Consider the following 18,647-nt stretch of genomic DNA (forward strand, 5'->3'; position numbering starts at 1 on the left):
TTGTGCTATTTTTTTGTCAAACAACTTGTTTAAATTCTCACCGAGCGCTCTCAAAGAGTATTATCCATGTTTGGACGAGGATCGTGGCGTCATAGATTTCCCAGGTCAGCACAAAACTGATTTGGAAAATGCCTGATAGATCAGTTCAGGGTATAGATGTAATCCATCAATAAATCACAAATACACCACCAACGGTGCCAATAGGGTCCTAAATCGTGTTTAATATTTGCCTTCTTTTTAAAGACACTGGGCCCTTTTGGTAATTGTCAAAGACCAGTCTTCTCACGTGTATCTCAACATGCACAAATTAACAAACCTTCGAAAAAATTCGAACTCAAATGGTCGTCGAAGTTGCGAGATAATAATGGAAGAAAAAACACCCTTGTCAGACGAAGTTGTGTGCCTTCAGATGCTTGATTTCGGTGACTCAAAATCCAATTCTGAGGTCTCGAAATCAAATTCAAATATTTAGTGGAAAATTACTTCTTCTTCGAAAGGTAGATTATTAGAGGGAGCCGTTTCTCGCAATGTTGTATACTATCAACAGCTCTCCAATGCTTGTTACCAAGTAAGTTTTTATGCTAACATTTATTTTGAGTAATTACCAATAGTGCCCAGTGCTTTTAATACAGAAACATATTTTAGTAAACATTCTGGAGAGCAGCACTGAGTGTTATTAATTTAACTGTCATTCAAAACGAATACAATGATCACACTAGACATACCGATTATGTAACCACTGTATACTCAGTACTTTCCCGAGTTCTGTGAACAAAATCACAGGCATAGTACTCAGGTGGGATTCGAACCCACGACCTTTGCAATTCTAGATCAGTGTCATACCAACTAGACCACCGAGATTGCCCGGTAGCTAGAGACATGTAGTTCGAATCATAATGTGTTAAGCAGCGGGCACTCCATCGAATTAAGAGATGTTAAATTTGCATCGGGTATGAAGAAAATTAATTTTGGTTTCACCCATACACACACACCGAGAAAACATTATTATCCTTTTCGAATAAATCTCCTCTGTCGTATAATCTGTATTTGTGTCTCTTCAGTTGTTTCTTTCCGCCATTAGATTTATTTAACTTTAAGAAGTTGCAATCAGTCGGTTTGTGGTCGTGCTAAGTTTCTACAGTATTTCAATGCCATGATATTGGCGAGTTGCAGATCGTTGTTCATAAATAACTGCAGTTCTAGATTCAGTTGAACTGTGACATTATAATTCTCTTTGTCAAACATGTCTGGATAAAATGAAATTCATGAATTGTGTTATTGTTGAAGTTTATTGGCGCGTAGTGCTCAGTAAGAGAAAGTACAACCAAGTCGACTTATGTACATTAAATCACTGTTACATTGAGCTGTGTGTGAACGTGGGATCATTCTACTTCATGCATTTCCATCATTTATCCGTCTTCTCCAGGAATGATTTAATAGCAACTTAATAAACTTAGATTCAATACGATGGATGGAAGGATCTCGATGTATGTTTTGCTGGTGTGTGTTTGGTGTTCACTTGATGCAGGCGGACTCCTGATGGTTGTCACTGCTCAACCAACAGCGTATGCGGAGATCTTAACACCAGAGGCTGATCGTAAGGAGGGCGGGCAGGTTGATATGAGGTGTACCGCTACAAACCTCGAGTCGGATCATATTGTTCAGTGGGCAACTGAAGATCCAGGACAGAACTTGAGATGGGGTGATTTAACTGTTTTTAACAACAATGGACGATTCATCTTCGATACATCGGTAGGTGTGAATACTCAAACAGTTGTTCAAGACTTTACCATCACCAATGTGCAGAGGGCCGATACTGATGAATATGTGTGTAATGTCAGAGACCCAATACCGACCGGAGGCAGCACCATCGTAGCCTCATCCAGTGTAACACTTTCAGTGTTATATTTCCCTAGTGCGTCCTTCCCTATGTGCTCTCCTGCTGGACCCATTACAGTAGACGCTGGGACAGAGTTAGATATGAGGTGTTCATCTGAGAGCAGTCACGGAACAGTCACAATGACGATCAATCCCACTATACAGACTTCTAGATACACCAACTGGATATCAGTAATCAACGACGATAGCGATACAGTCGTAAGGACATTAGATTTGACAGTGGATGATGCTGACAATGGTGTTACATTCGAATGTCTCATATCATCAATGTATTTCGCTGGTATGCAACGTACATGTCAAATCGGACCGATTACAGTGAGGAACACCGTGACAATACCCATGACAGAACCCACAACATCATCCATAGCATTATCTACATTAGGATCAACAGAACCCTCGACTGGAAATCCTACTCCATCTACAGAGAACGAAAGTAATTCGATGTACTCTGCGACATCTACCATGACAAAACCCATAACACCAGAACAGATAACAACTGAGTCTAGACTAAGGTCGTCTGATCAAGCCCCATCTTCAACTCCATGGATTGTAGCTTTCGTGATCCTCGCTGCTACATCCTTTGTGATCATCATCATTCTCATCCTTCGTGATGCCAGAAAGAACCGTCTGATAAAAAGTCTGAGAACTGAGAAAGAACCTCGAGTCACCAAACCTGATCCCTACATGGAGCTGCAGCCAACGGATGACAAGATCCGCGTCTACACGGAACCCACTACGACTGAAGAGACAATTCCAACAGAGAAGAGACAATTCCAAGATACCTACTACCAACCAGTTGAAGTAGAGAATGACAGCCCAGAGTACGACTACGCTCGTCCAGAGGGCAGCACCAACACCAGCTATGAAGTGGTCAAAGTACCACATAGTTCAGCTGAGGAGCAGTATCAGAACATTAACAATTAGACAGTCATGACAATGATGTAGAAGATGCACCATTCTAGAGAGACGAAATCACATACATTAATGGTGTATAACTTTTGCATATATAGGCTACTATTTTTTAATTTGGTTACTCTTGTCTCATACCAGAGAGTTTATATTATCGGTAACCATTTTGTTTGTCATATCATTTCTTTAACACACTTAAAGACAACCTTCTCATAAATAATTATTTTTTACAATGTTCCGAAACAAAAAAATTCAAAAGTATTGTTCCTGTGTCTTGCTTTAAAAAAAAAATAGCCACAGAAGAACTGCAACGTTACTTGTAATAATTGGAGCTCTTTATAAGTACACGATTCTTGGATAAAACAACTATTGCAAAGCGGCACAAATTATTAAGAATAGGAACAAACTACTGCAGCATTTTATAATTCACCTTGCCAAATGGTGGTGTATGTATTCATCTCTTAATACGCGCTACCAATTGCAACACCCATTGACACACCCTTTGTCACACCCATCTCCACACCCACTACCACACCCGTTGCCACACCCACTGCCATACCCATCTCCACATCATCGCCACTGGATGTTCTCAAACGGCGTCCTAGTTTTCCCTTCACTATCTCTCTAAATGTAACTTCCAAATAGCGTTGTGGTTGGAAACTTTGCTATTTTGGGGGATTGTTTCCCTCGAATAAAACCGTTTTCTACTGATTTTAAGATTTTGGAAAAACAAAACCTTGCTCATGTAAACGCATCTAATTTTAATACACAGAATAAACGCACATCGCAAAAGACAAATTATACGTTAGATTTAAAAGGCATAATCAATTGATGTAGGTTGTCAGCAAATGCATCTACAATTATTCAGAAACAGTAAATATCCAAGCAACATATGTCAATGTTATGTTCAAACTTTTGAAGTTGTATTTTAAAAAACATGTTCACATTGTTTATGTAAACGCATCCAGTTTAAAAAGATACAGAATATAAACTAACGTCGTAAAAACACATAGGCCTAAAGTGTGTTCATTTATACTACCGTGAATTGTTTAAAAATTCATAAGAATTTTATATCTAAGGACGTTACAGCTGTCAAAGTAACGTTCACTTGCATGTATGTTTTTACAGTAACGCTATATATTTAGTCAATTTGATTGGTGCATATTAATATTAAAGGGACTGTGTCATAATGACTAAATAGGCATGATACGGAGGGAGGGCGCGCGTGCAGTAAACTGTGAGAGTTTATAATTCCATGTACTGACACAGACCTGCTTTGATCATGACGACACAGCCCCTTTAATCTATTGTCACATCACATTGTTAGGTTGTGATCATAAGTAGTCAACACGGTCAGAACAAAAACGAATATTCCTTTGTAATCAGATTACATCAACAATGTAAGAACCTGCTCGCTACCATGTATTTTTAGTGAACATTCATTTGGAATTAGAACTAGAATATGATTATGTACAAACCTGCTTCTATATAAATTGCTTTAAAAAAATTCAGATTAAAAATATTGATAAGATTTTGAGTCAAATAAAATGTAATCGGAAAACATGAATATGTACATACCTGCTTGATATGAATACATTTGCACTTTTAAAAGTGTTTTCATTTGTAATCAGATTGTTTAAATAATATGTATGAACCTGCCTGATATGAATAAATTAGCATTTTTAAACGATTTCTGTTTGTAATCAAGTTGTATGAATATTTATGAGCCTGCTGGATTTGAATAAACTAATGACGAGTGACCGACATCAATACATGGTATCTTACACGTCCATCTCATTCAGGAAAGTAATTATAAGGACCTCACTGCCCCAACACTTATGGTTAACACTCCTCCTACAAAAAGAATGATTCCTTTCATTTTGTTATTTTAAAATAATACCGAGGACTTTGTTTGAGCTAATAATGAACAATTTTTAACAATCTTCAAAAGTTTTGTTGAGGCCAAATGAACGGCATTTCTTTTTCATCAAACTGTTCATTCTGTAAGAAAAGAAAAACATTAATCAGGATTTAGGACCCTTTTTGGCACCGTTGGCGGCGTACGTGTTTGTGATGGGATACATGTACATGTACCCGGAACTGAACTCTTAGACTTTTTCCAAATCAGTTTTGTGCTATTCTGGGAAATCTATGACGTCACAATACTCATCTAAATATGGATCACGCTCTTTGAGAGTGCTCAGTAAGAATATAAGTGAGTTCTTTACCCAAAAAATCGCACATATCAAAGCGACTGGAGGACTGTAAAATGACGGTTTAAAAGGGCAACATTTGTCAAACTATTTGACTTGATTCTTCGGTTTCAAACCATCCTACTAATATGAAGAAAATTACATTAATGGCAAGAAATACGTCAATTATTTTGGTGTTTTGGGGCATGTTCTAGAATTAGTTGAACTCACTGTGACATTGTGACCCTTATTGTTAAACTTGTTGTCGTAAAAATGAAAACCCAGAGTTTAGGTATTGTTGAAGTTCATTGCCGTGTCGTGCTCAGTATAAGGAAGTACAACCATGTACCGTTAAACGTACATTAAATCACTATTACATTGAGCTGTGTGTGAATGTGGGAATGATTTAATAGCAACTTAATAAACTTAGATTCAATACGATGGATGGAAGGATCTCGATGTATGTTTTGCTGGTGTGTGTTTGGTGTTCACTTGATGCAGGCGGATTCCTGATGGTTGTCACTGCTCAACCAACAGCGTATGCGGAGATCTTAACACCAGAGGCTGATCGTAAGGAGGGCGGGCAGGTTGATATGAGGTGTACCGCTACAAACCTCGAGTCGGATTACATCGTGGAGTGGGCAACTGAACATCCAAAACAGAGCTTGAGATGGGGTGATGTCACTGTTTTTAACAGCGTTTGGCGATTCATCTTCGGTACATCGGGTGTGAATACTCAAACAGTTGTTCAAGACTTTACCATCACCAATGTGCAGAGGGCCGATACTGATGAATATGTGTGTAATGTCAATTACCGAATACAGGGTGGAGGCTACACCATCGTAGCCTCATCCAGTGTAACACTTTCAGTGTTATACTTCCCCAGTGCGTCCTTCCCTATGTGCTCTCCTGCTGGACCCATTACAGTAGACGCTGGGACAGAGTTAGATATGAGTTGTTCATCTGAGAGCAGTCACGGAACAGTCACAATGACGATTAATCCCACAATACAGAATTCTAGATACACCAACTGGGCATCAGTTATCAACGATGATAGCGATACAGTCGTAAGGACATCAGATTTGACAGTGGATGATGTTGATAATGGTGTTGCATTCGACTGCTTCATATCATCCATGTATTTCGCCGGTATGAAACGTACATGTCAATTCGGACCAATTACAGTGAGGAACACCTTGACAATACCCTTGACAGAACCCACAACATCATCTACGTCAACATCATCTACAGCAGGATCAACGAGACCATCGACTGGAAATCCTACTCCATCTACAGGGAACGAGGTTACTCCAACCTCCACAACTGTGTCTAGCCCAAGCTCATCTGATGCAGCCCCATCTTCAACTCCATGGATTGTAGCTTTCATAGTTGTCTTAGTCCTCGCTGTTACATTCTTCGTGACCAACATTATTCTCATCCTTCGTGACGTCAAACAGAAACGTCTGATAAAAAGACTTAGATCTGAGAAAGAACCCCGAGACACCCAACCCGATCCCTACATGGAGCTGCAGCCAACGGAGGACAAGAATCGCGTCTACACGGAACCCACTACGACTGAAGAGACAATTCGAACACAACATACCTACTACCAACCAGTTGAGGTAGAGAATGGCAGCCCAGAGTATGACTACGCTCGTCCAGAGGGCAGCACCAACACCAGCTATGAAGCGGTCAGAGTGCCACAGAGTTCAGCTGAGAAGCAGTATCAGAACACCAACAAATAGACACATGAGTACCATCATCATCAGGTTTACTGTAGAAACTGGAGTGTTCGAATGTACACCATGGGTAATGTCCCATAAAGATAAAACATGGGGAAAATTACACAAAGTGGGGTTTAAATAACACTTATTTCTGCGGAAACATTTACATTGGCGTTAACCTCTTTTGGTGATTACTTTGATGTGACGACACCCTTGGTGTCAATTTGACACCCCAGTTGTTGCAGTGTACATAAAAACCATAGTTGTACAATATTCGAGACGACACTCACTCAGAGGGTTCAGATAATTTACAGAGTACTTTGTTGACAACGTTTTCGAAAAGCTACAATAAAAACGTCCATTTTTGGAAGAGAGGACAATTTCTATTGTTCTCTATGGATTTCATAAACGAACCTCCTATATATAAATAAATAACTGACAACAATAGTAAACTATCATTGATCTATTTGATAGATATTGATTTTGATACTATTTTGAAATACATGTACACCTTGATTTACCCAAATTTAAGATACAAAAACTCATTAACAACAAATTATACAATACGATTCAAAGGCGTGTATACTCGTTGTAAAATGTTTGCAAATGCATTTATGATTATAAAAAAAGTATTGTTCAAGAAAGTTATTTGTCGAACTTATGTTCATGCTATTTTATGTATTTATAGTAACGCTAAACATTGAATCAATGTGATTCGTGCAAGTTAAGGTTAAGGAGCTGTGTGGCTTTATCATCAAATAAATATGATACGGATGGAGTGTGCACGTACAGTAACCGTGTGTGAGTTCCATGTACAGCTCAATGTACAAATGATTTAATAAAGGAATCAATGTGTGGTGAAGAGGTTTTCAACTAGTGGTTTAGTCCCAACGAGGCCTGGTTCTTGATAATTTTACCGAGACGAAGTCGAGGTAATTTATCAAGAACCAGGCCTCGGCGGGTTTAAACCACTAGTTGAAAACCGATTCAACACACTTTGATTCCCATTCATAAAAACCTTTTCGGTCAAAAAATATCAACACTTTTGGTCAAAAAGTAAAATAAATGCACAAATTATAATTGTTCAATGATTTCTTTCAACACAACACCCCTCTAGCTATGAAATAGTAAGGCCCTCCGCCGCCCTCGGGTAAACAACTCCTTATAAGGGAATGCTGTGCGCGTCGCGCGTATCGTGTGATGTGGCACAACTGTCCCGGTCGTCGCTCTCGACCAATAGGAATGAAGAAACTGTCTTATAAGAACAGGTGCAAGCTCACGTGTCACGCCCATGTTTCAACACTTTTGACTGGTCACAAACAAAGGTTTATACACACCCACGTGACGCGCTCTCCACCAATAGGAATAGCGAAACTGTCTGAGGTATTTATGAATGTACGTTTAACGATAAATGGTTGTACTTCCTTAATATTCTGAGCACCACACGCAAATGAACTTCAACAATAAAACAACTCTGGGTTTTCATTTTTACGGTAACAAGTTTAACAATAAAGGTCGCATTGCCGCAGTTCAACTGATTCAAGAACATGCCCCAAACCAACAAAATTAATGACGTAGATTATTCAACATAATTGTTTCCATTTTCTTCGTATTAGTAAGATGGTTTAAACCAGAATAATCAAGTCAAATATAATGTTTGACAATACTTGTCATTTTATACCGTTATGTAACAGGCTTTCAGTCGCTTGTGCTATTTTTTGTGGCAGGAACTTATTAAAATTCTCACTGGGTGCTCTCAAAGAGTGTGATCCGAGGATTGTGACGTCATAGATTGCCCAGGGTAGCACAAAACTAGTTTTGAAAATGCCTGATAGATCATTTCAGGGTATAGATGTTGATGTATCCCATCAATAAATCACAAACACGCCACCAACGGTCCCAACAGGGTCCTAAATCGTGATTAATATTTGCCTTCTTTTTAAAGACACTATGATGGACGCTTTTGGTAATATTGTCAAAAACCAGTCTTCACTCACTTGGTGTATCTCAACATGACCAAAAAAAACTTTGATTTTGGTACTCAAAATCTAAATATGAGGTCTCGAAACCAAATTCAAATATTTTACTGGAATATTAGTTCTTTCTCGAAAACTACGTTTACTTCAGATGGAGCCGTTTCTCACAATGTTTTATACTATCAACAGCTCTCCATTGATTGTTACCAAATATGTTTTTATGCTAACAATGCTTTTGAGTAATTACCAATAGTGTCCAGTGCCTTTAATACAAACAAAATATTTTAGTAAACATTCTTCAGAGCAGTATGAGTGTTATTAATTTAACTGTCATTCAAAACGAACACAATGATCACATACACTAGACAGGAATATTGGATAGAGGGCGCACTCTGCCGCTGTGTCAACGTAACGATAAATTGGGGAGGGGAATTTTGCATCAGAAGCACACCACGACAATGCCACAATCTCACGATTCGGTCGAATTGACTCGATGGCGAATCAATTATCTAAATGACATTATTGGTTGTACATAGTGTAATTAAAGACATAAACAATACCTTGTTTGCTTGAGGGCCTACTGTTGGAAAACGTTCACGTTGCACACTTCCATTAACTGAAATGAGGGGAAAAGGTAACAGTTTTTCTTTCTGCTGGCGAACTACATAGTTCTAATCTGCGTGTGTACAACTTTCTTTGCTGATTGAAGTAAATACCATTCGTTTTGGTATTACCCATAATATACACAGATTGTGTAACCACTGTATACTCAGTACTTTCCCGGGTTCTGTGAACAAAATCACAGGCATAGTACTCAGGTGGGATTCAAACCCACGACCTTTCCAATTCTAGAGTCAGTGTCATTCCAACTAGACCACCGAGATTGCCCGGTAGCTAGAGGACATGCAGTTCGAATCATATGTGGTAGCAGCGGGCACTCCAACGAATTTATAGATGTTAAATTTGCATCGGGTATGAAGAAAATTAATTTTGGTCTCACCCATACACACCGAGAAAATATTATTAATTTTTTCCAATAAATCTCCTCTCTCGTATAATCTTACTGTGTTGGCATCTCTTCAAATGTTTCTTTCAACCATTATTTGTTTGGAACTTTAAGAAGTTGCAATCAGTCGGTTTGTGGTCGTGCTAAGGTTCTGCAGTATTTCAATGTCATGATATGTGTGAGTTGCACTATGGTTGTTCATAAATAACTGCAGTTCCAGATTCAAGTGAACTGTGACGTTGTAATCCTCTTTGTCAAACATGTCTGGATAAAATGAAATTCATGAATTGTGTTATTGTTGAAGTTCATTGGCGCGTAGTTATAGCAGGAGGACGTACAAACCAAGTCGACTTCATCGTTAAAATTAATACATACATACATACATTAGATCACTGTAACATTATGAGCTGTATGTGAACGTTGGATCATTCTACTTCATGCATTTCCATCCTAAATCCGTCTTCTCAAGGAATGATTTAATAGCAACTTAATAAACTCAGATTCAGTACGATGGAGGGAAGGATCTCGATGTATGTTTTGCTGGTGTGTGTTTGGTGTTCACTTGATGCAGGCGGATTCCTGATGGTTTTCACTGCTCAACCAACAGTGAATGTGGTGATATTAACACCAGAGGCCGATCGTAAGGAGGGCGGGCAGGTTGAAATGAGGTGTACCGCTACAAACCTCGAATCACATCATATCATGGAGTGGAGGACTGTGGACCCAGACACGACCCTGAGATGGGGTGAGACCACTTATCAAAACGTGAATGGGCGATTCATCTTCGTTACATCGGTAGACATGGCTACTCAAACAGTTGTTCAAGACTTTACCATCACCAATGTGCAGAGGGCCGATACTGATGAATATGTGTGTAATGTCAATGACCCAATGCAGAGTGGAGGCAGCAACATCGTAGCCACATCCAGTGTAACACTTTCAGTGTTATACTTCCCCAGTGCGTCCTTCACGATGTGCTCTCCTGCTGGACCCATTACAGTAGACGCTGGGACAGAGTTAGATATGAGGTGTTCATCTGAGAGCAGTCACGGAACAGTCACAATGACGATCAATCCCACTATACAGACTTCTAGATACACCAACTGGACATCAGTAATCAACGATGATAGCGATACAGTCGTAAGGACATTAGATTTGACTGTGGATGATGCTGACAATGGTGTTGCATTCGAATGCTTCATATCATCAATGTATTTCGCTGGTATGCAACGTACATGTCAAATCGGACCAATAACAGTGAGGAAAACCGTGACAATACCCATGACAGAGCCCACAAATTCATCCACGACTTCGTCCATTCCTGCCGTCATTGCCGGAGCAGTCGTAGGGGGAGTCGCTGCATTTCTTCTCTTCGTAATTCTGATCCGCATTTACTGTAAACGACGCTCCGGCAACTCGGATCCCAAATCGGAACAGTTCAATGCAGACATCAACCCAACAAATAATGACTTGACACTAGATAGACTTGAGCAGTCTCAGGTCAGTTTCAACGAGTATGGAGATCTTGACTCAATACAGCATGGGTTACAGGATAATATCATATATGTCCCCTCACCAAGCCCAATATCCGGACCAGCTGCGTCTTATGCTGGCACTTTGCCGGTACAAACAGCTGAGACGATTGATCCAAGTCTAATTTATGCAAAACCAATCCGTACCAAAACTCAAAAGACTGAACGTGAACTGAAGAAGCAACAGTCAGACCCCAACGATAACCCTACAACTGATCAGAGTTACAACAATCCTGCATTTGATTCTAATGTCTCTGGTGGAACAACAGCGCCCTATTGGGACGACTCACCCACTCCCACACCGGCGGCATCGGTTAGACCAACTCGACCTAGTAAACCCACACCCTATAAACCCAACCCGTCACAGCGTAACACATTGGGTAGGCCTAACAATGACAATCCTGTAATTGAGTCAAGTGTCTTTGATGGAACAACAACGCCCTCTGGAGTCGACTTATCCACATCCATCAAACCGATTGCATTAGTCAGACCAACTCGACCTAGTAAGCCCAGACCCTATAAGCCCAAGCAAGCAGAGCGTATGAGTGACGCCCCGAGTACCCACAATGACCGGATGCCACCCTCTCCCCCACCCCTAACAAGCGTCAATGACGGTACACCTAGCCTGGAAAACACCGACGATTCACCTTATGCCCAAACCTCCTTACCTATGAGGCAGCAGAGTAGTCATGGCAACCCAGCATCTGAGGATCACATTGTCTATGCTGATTTGGATTTGCAATCAGACGAGATTCAAGATGGTGGACACCACCCTCAACCAGCATCTGATGAAGCAGTGCTGTACTCGAGTGTAATGATGAACTAACATTGATGTATTTGATAGGTATCATAAGACGAGAAAGACGCTGCCCTTCTCCTTGTCACCTGGGCCCAATTTCATAGAGCTGCTAAGAACAAAACATTGCTTAGCATGAAATTTCTTCCTTGACTACCAACCAAATTTCTACCTGTTGCATATTGCTTGTTACTGGTATTCAGCTGTTATTTGCTTATCCTGAAAATCACATGGAAATTTGGTTGGTAATCCTGTTTTTATCAAGGAAGAAATGTCATGCTTAGCAAATTTTTGTGCTCAGCAACTTTATATGAAATTGGGTTCGGTATTCTCTCCCAATCTAATCCACTTACCTTCTCCTAAAATGCTTATCAGCTCTTATTTATCCCTTGATTAATCTTCAAATAATTTTGTTCTACAATTCAAGTTGGCCTCATTGCTTTTTAAATGAACATGCATCATATTTAGAAACATGAGTTTTCAACTTTTAAATGAAATATTATTTTGAGATATTATTTTGTAATCGAGCTATTATACTACCACGGTCTTGAGATCCTATTTGTTAGCCAAGACATTTTCTTGTTCACACTTTATAAATAAGGACAAATCTGCACATTAAACATGAATTTGGTTTTATATTGTACCGATAACCAAAAACAAAAACTGCAACCTAAGACAATAAAATTTAACCTATTCACAACTAAATTGTACACATTTTTATTACGCTTCTTGGGTTAAAAATAATAAATCTCAGAAGCGTCACAAGTTGTCATGAACTATACAAACATAACTGCATGGGCTTTTATTTCTCAAAATCAAGCGGTTTGTATCCCCCTTAACGCGCACCCAGTACCACACCCTTTGCCACACCCATTGCCACACCCACACTTCCATACCATCGCCGAAGGGTGTTCTTCCATGTCCTCCAAGTTTTCCCTCCACTATATCTGCCTAAATTTCAAAACAGTGTCGTGGTTGGAAACTTTGCTATTTTTTAATCACAACAATTTCATACATTCTTGGATTGTTTCAATTGAATGAAACTGTTTTGTCTGTGGGTTTTAAGGTTTTAAGATTTTGAAAAATATGTACACTTTGCTTGTATAACCGCACCTAATACAGACAAAAAAATGTTGTAAACAAAATTGTAATTTACGCTAACGATGAAAAGATGTGTACAAACACTTTTTGTTTTTAATTGATAGCAAATGCATCCTTAATTATTCAGAAGAAAATTAATATTCAAGAAAGTTATATGTCAAAGTTATGTTTTATGAATGATATGTTTTATTTTACATTAATGCTAAAAAAGAAATCGGTGTGATTTAAGATTAAAGGGACCGTGTCGTCATGATCAAATAGATCATTATTAATATTCTTTATCCCCGATGCAAATTTAACATCTATTACAAATAGATCATGATAATGAGGAAAGTCGCACCTGCAGTAATTGTGTGAGAGTTAGTAATTATTGTACAGCCACAGGCCTGCTTTGACCATGACGAAACATCACATTTATTAATCTATTCTCACGTCGCATTTTAAGGTTTGATTATTTAGTATACAGAGTAGGATAAAACAATAATTCTCAGATATTATCAACTCACTCAGGATACGTCAATAATGTAAGAATTTGCTCGCTATAATATTTTTAGTGAATATTCATTTGGAATAGGGATATAGGATTGGCTGAACCTGCTCCTGTAAATAAATTACTAACCTAACATAATGTATTTTATTATTGTATCTTTTCATTTTTTTTTTTTTTTTTGTATTAAAATAAAACCGAGGACTTTGTATGAGCTACAATAAAAAATATTCTGACAAAGTACCAAACAATTTTAACAGACTTTTACAATGTTCTTTTTAGGCCAAATGAACGGCACTTCTTTGGACAAGCTTTTCATTCTGTAAAAGAAGACACATATTAGGACCCTGTTGGCACCGTTGGTGGCGTGTTTGTGATTTATTGGGTGCGTTCGTTTAGCTTCCATGGGTCGACCCCGGTGTGTGACGGGGTTTTTTTTCCAGGATGAACGTGTGCAGATAATTACCCACGTTCGTCCTGCAAGAAAAAACCGCCACACACCGGGGTCGACCCAGGGAAGCTGAACGAACGCACCCATTGATGAGCCCGCGCGTCACACTGAATAACACACGTTGACATTGACCACCAAAATGGCGCATCCAAGATTATTCTGATGATGACGTCAGGTAAAATGGGTCAATAGACCTTTATCACGCTGTCACCATCTTGGTCATGTTCCATGTTTCCAATAACAGTAATGAATGCTAACATTCATTGCGTATGACACCAGACTATTATTTCGTCCAGCCTCAGGTTGGTTACAATTAATGAGTTGGAATGGAGTAAAATCAAGATGGCCACACCGTGATAAAGGTATATAACATGTATACCCTGAACTGAACTATCAGACATTTTCCAAATCAGTTTTATGCTACCCTGGACAATCTATGATGTCACAATCCTAGTCCAAACGTGAAACACACTCTTTGGGAGCGCCCAGTGAGAATTTAAATTAGTTCTTTCACAAACAATATCTCACCTAACTTTAATTCTCCAAGCGACTAAAGGACTGTAAAAGGGAAACATTTTGTAAAACTATTATTTAATTTGAATCTTTCTACCAATCCTTATAGTTATGTGATAATAAATGAAAATAATGTTCAGGAATACGTCATTTATTTTGGTGTCTTGGTAGCATGTTGTAATCAGGCGACATTGTGACCATTTTTGTAAAACGTGATACCATAAGAAAACCCACAGTTGTGTTATTAAGTTCATTGGCGTGTAAGTATAAGGAAGTACAACAAAGTTAACTTGACAAATACTTCTATTGGTAAATCGCTGTTACATTGAGTTATGTGTGAACGTATGTGGCATTAATCGTAAAGGCTGTTACAGAATGGAATTACGCATTTCCTATCATTGCTTATACAAACTGAACTCATGATCTTTCATTTTAAAGCCATTGGACCCTTTCGGTAAACAGTGTTGTCCAAGGCCCACACTTTGTGTACCACAACTTCTATATCAAATTACAAACCTGTGAAAATTAAGGCTCAATCGGTCATCGGAGTCGGGAGAAAACAACGGAAAAACCCACCCTTGTTTCCACGCGTTTCTCCGTGTCATGACATATATTTAAAATAAATCCGTAATTCTCGTTAACGAGAATTTATATTGTTTTGCTGTTTTTTCAAAAAGTAAAGCATTTCATGGAACAATATTCCAAGAGAAGTCTTTCACCAGTGCCTTTTGTAAACCCTGTAAGTTATTTGTAAATCTGTGAACTTTTTTTTTTTTTTTTCTGAACCGAAAGTGTCCAATGGCTTTAAAGGCACGATGGACACATTCGGTAATTGTCAAGACAAGTATTCTCCCTTGGTGTTTCCAACTTAAACATGCATAAAAATAATAACAAATCTGTGAAAAATTTTACTCAATTGCCCATCGAAGATGCAAGAGAGTAATGAAAGAAAAAACACCCCTGTTGCACTGCTTTGTGTGCTTAATATTCAGATAAAGGCTCCAGGTGAGGTCTTTTATTATTTGATTGAGAAATTACCTCTTTCTCAAAAACTATATACCTTACTACAGAGGGAGCCGTTTCTCACAATGTTTCATACTATCAACAGCACTCCATTGCTCGTTAGGCCTACCAATTAAGTTTTTATGCTAACAATCATTTTGAGTAACCAAAATTAGTGTCCAGTACCTTTAAACAAACATCGTGTTTGAGACTGGTACCGTGTTGTACCAAGCCCACCTCCAGATGAAGTGAAAGTGATTGTGGTTAGCCCACACTTTCCCGGAGTCGGACAGGATGTTTGCTTAAAAACATGCATTGCTATAAATACTTGCAAAATAAATCACTGCTACAATAGTACAAGAGCTTTGCATGATGAACGCCGTCTCATCCACTTCTTGATTTTCAAAGGAATCTTTCGTAGTAACTTAATAAACTCAAGATTCAATACGATGGATGGAAGGATGTCGATGTATGTTTTGCTGGTGTGTGTTTGGTGTTCACTTGATGCAGGCGGATTCCTGATGGTTGTCACTGCTCAACCAACAGTGTCTGCGGAGATCTTAACACCAGAGGCTGATCGTAAGGAGGGCGGGCAGGTTGATATGAGGTGTACCGCTACAAACCTCGAGTCGCATCATATCGTGGAGTGGCTGACTGAGGACCCTATAAAGACCCTGAGATGGGGTGGAGCCACTGTTTTTAACAACAATGGACGGTTCATCTTCGATACATCGGTAGATAAAGCTACTCAAACAGTTGTTCAAGACTTTACCATCACCAATGTGCAGAGGTCCGATACTAATCAATATGTGTGTATTGTCAATGACCCATTACCTACCGGAGGCTACGACATCGTAGCCAGATCTAGTGTAACACTTTCAGTGTTATACGTCCCCAGCATTACGCCACAAAACAATGACATTACAAGCACCATGACAGCCCCATCTTCAACTCAATGGACTGTAGCTTTCATAGTCCTTGCTGTTGCATTGTTCGTCGTCGTCATCATCATTCTCATCCTTCGTGATGTCAGACAAAAACGTCTGATAAAAAGACTCAGATCTAAGAAAGAATCCCAAGTCACCCAACCTCCCTACACGGAGCTGCAGCCAACGGAGGACAGGAATCGCGTCTACATGGAACCAGTTGAAGTAGATGAAAGCCCAGAGGATTACTACGCTCAGCTTGATGATCCTAGGCATAGTGAGCAAAGAATAAATCACCAAGTCAGTGTGCATGTTGACCCAACTCCAAGTTCATCAGGAGCAACTGACACTCAACATACCTACTTCCAACCAGACAAAGTAGATAATGGAAGCCCAGAGGATGACTACGCCCAGCCTGATGATCCCAAAGAGCAAAAAATTAATCACCAAGTCACTTTGCATGTTGACCCAACACCAAGTTCATCAGGAGCAACTGACACTCAACATACCTACTTCCAACCAGACAAAGTAGATAATGGAAGCCAAGAGGATGACTACGCCCAGCCTGATGATCCCAAAGAGCAAAAAATTAATCACCAAGTCACTTTGCATGTTGACCCAACCCCAAGTTCATCAGGAGCAACTGACACTCAACATACCTACTTCCAATCAGACAAAGTAGATAATGGAAGTCAAGAGGATGACTACCTTCAACCACGGCCACATGATCTCAAGGAGCAAAAAATAAATCACCAAGTCAGTGTGCATGTTGACCCAACCCCAAGTTCATCAGGAGCAACTGACACTCAACATACATACTTCCAACAATTGAAGTGAGAATTATTTAAAGCTACTGGATTTGAATAAATTAATGACTACTGATTGATCATCAACACGTATTGTCTTTCCCCATCCGTTTCAATCAGGAAAGTTGGACCTCATTTCCTCAACATGTATATTAGAAATCCCTCCAACAAAATGATTTCATCTTTTCGTTTTGTTTAATTAAAAAAAAATCGAAGACTTGTATGAGCTCAGAACAATATTATTCTGCTCAAATACTGAATAATTTTTATGTAATTGAATTAATGGATTTTTACATTTTTGTGTAGGCCAAATGCATGGCTTTTCTTTCTGTATTTAAAAAGGGACAACAGATTAATAACGGTTTAGGTCCCTGTTGGCACCGTTGGTGGCGTGTTTGTGATGTATTGACAGGGTACATCCATAGAGCTATACCGCATCAGACATGGGTTCTTTATGTCAGTGGTCTATACTCTGAATTGAACTACCAGACGTTTTTCAAATCAGTTTTGTGCTACACCCTGGGCCCAATTTCATAGAGCTGCTGAGCACAAAAATTTGCTTAGCATAAAATTTTCTTCCTTGATAAAAACAGGATTACCAACCAAATTTCCACGTGATTTAAAGGATAAGCAAACAGCAGCCGAATACAAGTAATCCTGTTTTTATCAGGGAGGAAATTTCATGCTGAGCAAATTTGGGCCCTGGACAATCTATGACGTCACAATCCTTGTCCAAACATATGGAACACACTCTTTGTGAGCGCCCAGTGAGAATTTAAGTGAATTGTTTCACAAACACTATCTCACCTAAACTTTAATTCTCCAAGCGACTACAGGACCGTAAAAAGGGAAACATTTTGTAAACTATTATTTGATTTGAATCTTTCGACCAATCCTTGTAGTTAGTGTGATGATAAATGAAAATGATGTTCAAAAATACATCATTTATTTTGGTGTTTTGGGGGCATGTTATAGAATCAGTTAACCAGCGACATTGCGACCATTTTTGTAAAATCTATAGTTGTGTTATTTTTTAAGTTCATTGGCGTTTGGTGTTCAGTATAAGGAAGTACAGCAAAATTAACTTCATAGATACATGGATATTGGTAAATCGCTGTTACATTGAGCTGTGTGTGAACGTACGTGGCATCATTCGTAAAGGCTGTTACAGAATGGAAGTACGCATTTCCTATCATTGCTTATACAAACTGAACTTGATCTTTTATGTTTAAAGGCACCAACACATTCGGTAATTGTCAAGACAAGTACTCTCACTAGCTGTATCCAAACATATGCATAAAATAACAAATCTGTGAAAATGTTGACT

General features: G+C 39.0%; 3 protein-coding genes across 3 annotated transcripts; all 3 read left to right on the forward strand.

Moving 5' to 3' along the window:
• The first annotated feature begins 1,404 nt into the window (after positions 1-1,404).
• Positions 1,405-4,468, forward strand: LOC139946186 (uncharacterized). The gene has a single exon (XM_071943810.1). It carries the CDS (start codon positions 1,468-1,470, stop codon positions 2,821-2,823), a length of 1,356 nt encoding a protein of 451 aa, XP_071799911.1. The 5' UTR covers positions 1,405-1,467; the 3' UTR covers positions 2,824-4,468.
• Positions 4,469-5,395: 927 nt separating this feature from the next.
• LOC139946320 (uncharacterized) lies at positions 5,396-7,336 on the forward strand. Its single transcript, XM_071943946.1, has one exon. The coding sequence runs from the start codon at positions 5,441-5,443 to the stop codon at positions 6,743-6,745; it is 1,305 nt and encodes a 434-aa protein (XP_071800047.1). The 5' UTR covers positions 5,396-5,440; the 3' UTR covers positions 6,746-7,336.
• An 8,678-nt stretch (positions 7,337-16,014) lies between these two features.
• On the forward strand, positions 16,015-18,140 carry LOC139946187 (uncharacterized). The gene has a single exon (XM_071943811.1). It carries the CDS (start codon positions 16,038-16,040, stop codon positions 17,349-17,351), a length of 1,314 nt encoding a protein of 437 aa, XP_071799912.1. The 5' UTR covers positions 16,015-16,037; the 3' UTR covers positions 17,352-18,140.
• Positions 18,141-18,647: the final 507 nt, after the last annotated feature.

This window comes from Asterias amurensis, chromosome 13, assembly GCF_032118995.1.
Source record: "Asterias amurensis chromosome 13, ASM3211899v1".
Classification (NCBI taxonomy): domain Eukaryota; kingdom Metazoa; phylum Echinodermata; class Asteroidea; order Forcipulatida; family Asteriidae; genus Asterias; species Asterias amurensis.

Coding starts and splice junctions, on each gene's coding strand:
- LOC139946186 (XM_071943810.1), top strand. CDS start 1,468: ATGGATGGAAGGATCTCGATGTATGTTTTGCTGGTGTGTGTTTGGTGT.
- LOC139946320 (XM_071943946.1), top strand. CDS start 5,441: ATGGATGGAAGGATCTCGATGTATGTTTTGCTGGTGTGTGTTTGGTGT.
- LOC139946187 (XM_071943811.1), top strand. CDS start 16,038: ATGGATGGAAGGATGTCGATGTATGTTTTGCTGGTGTGTGTTTGGTGT.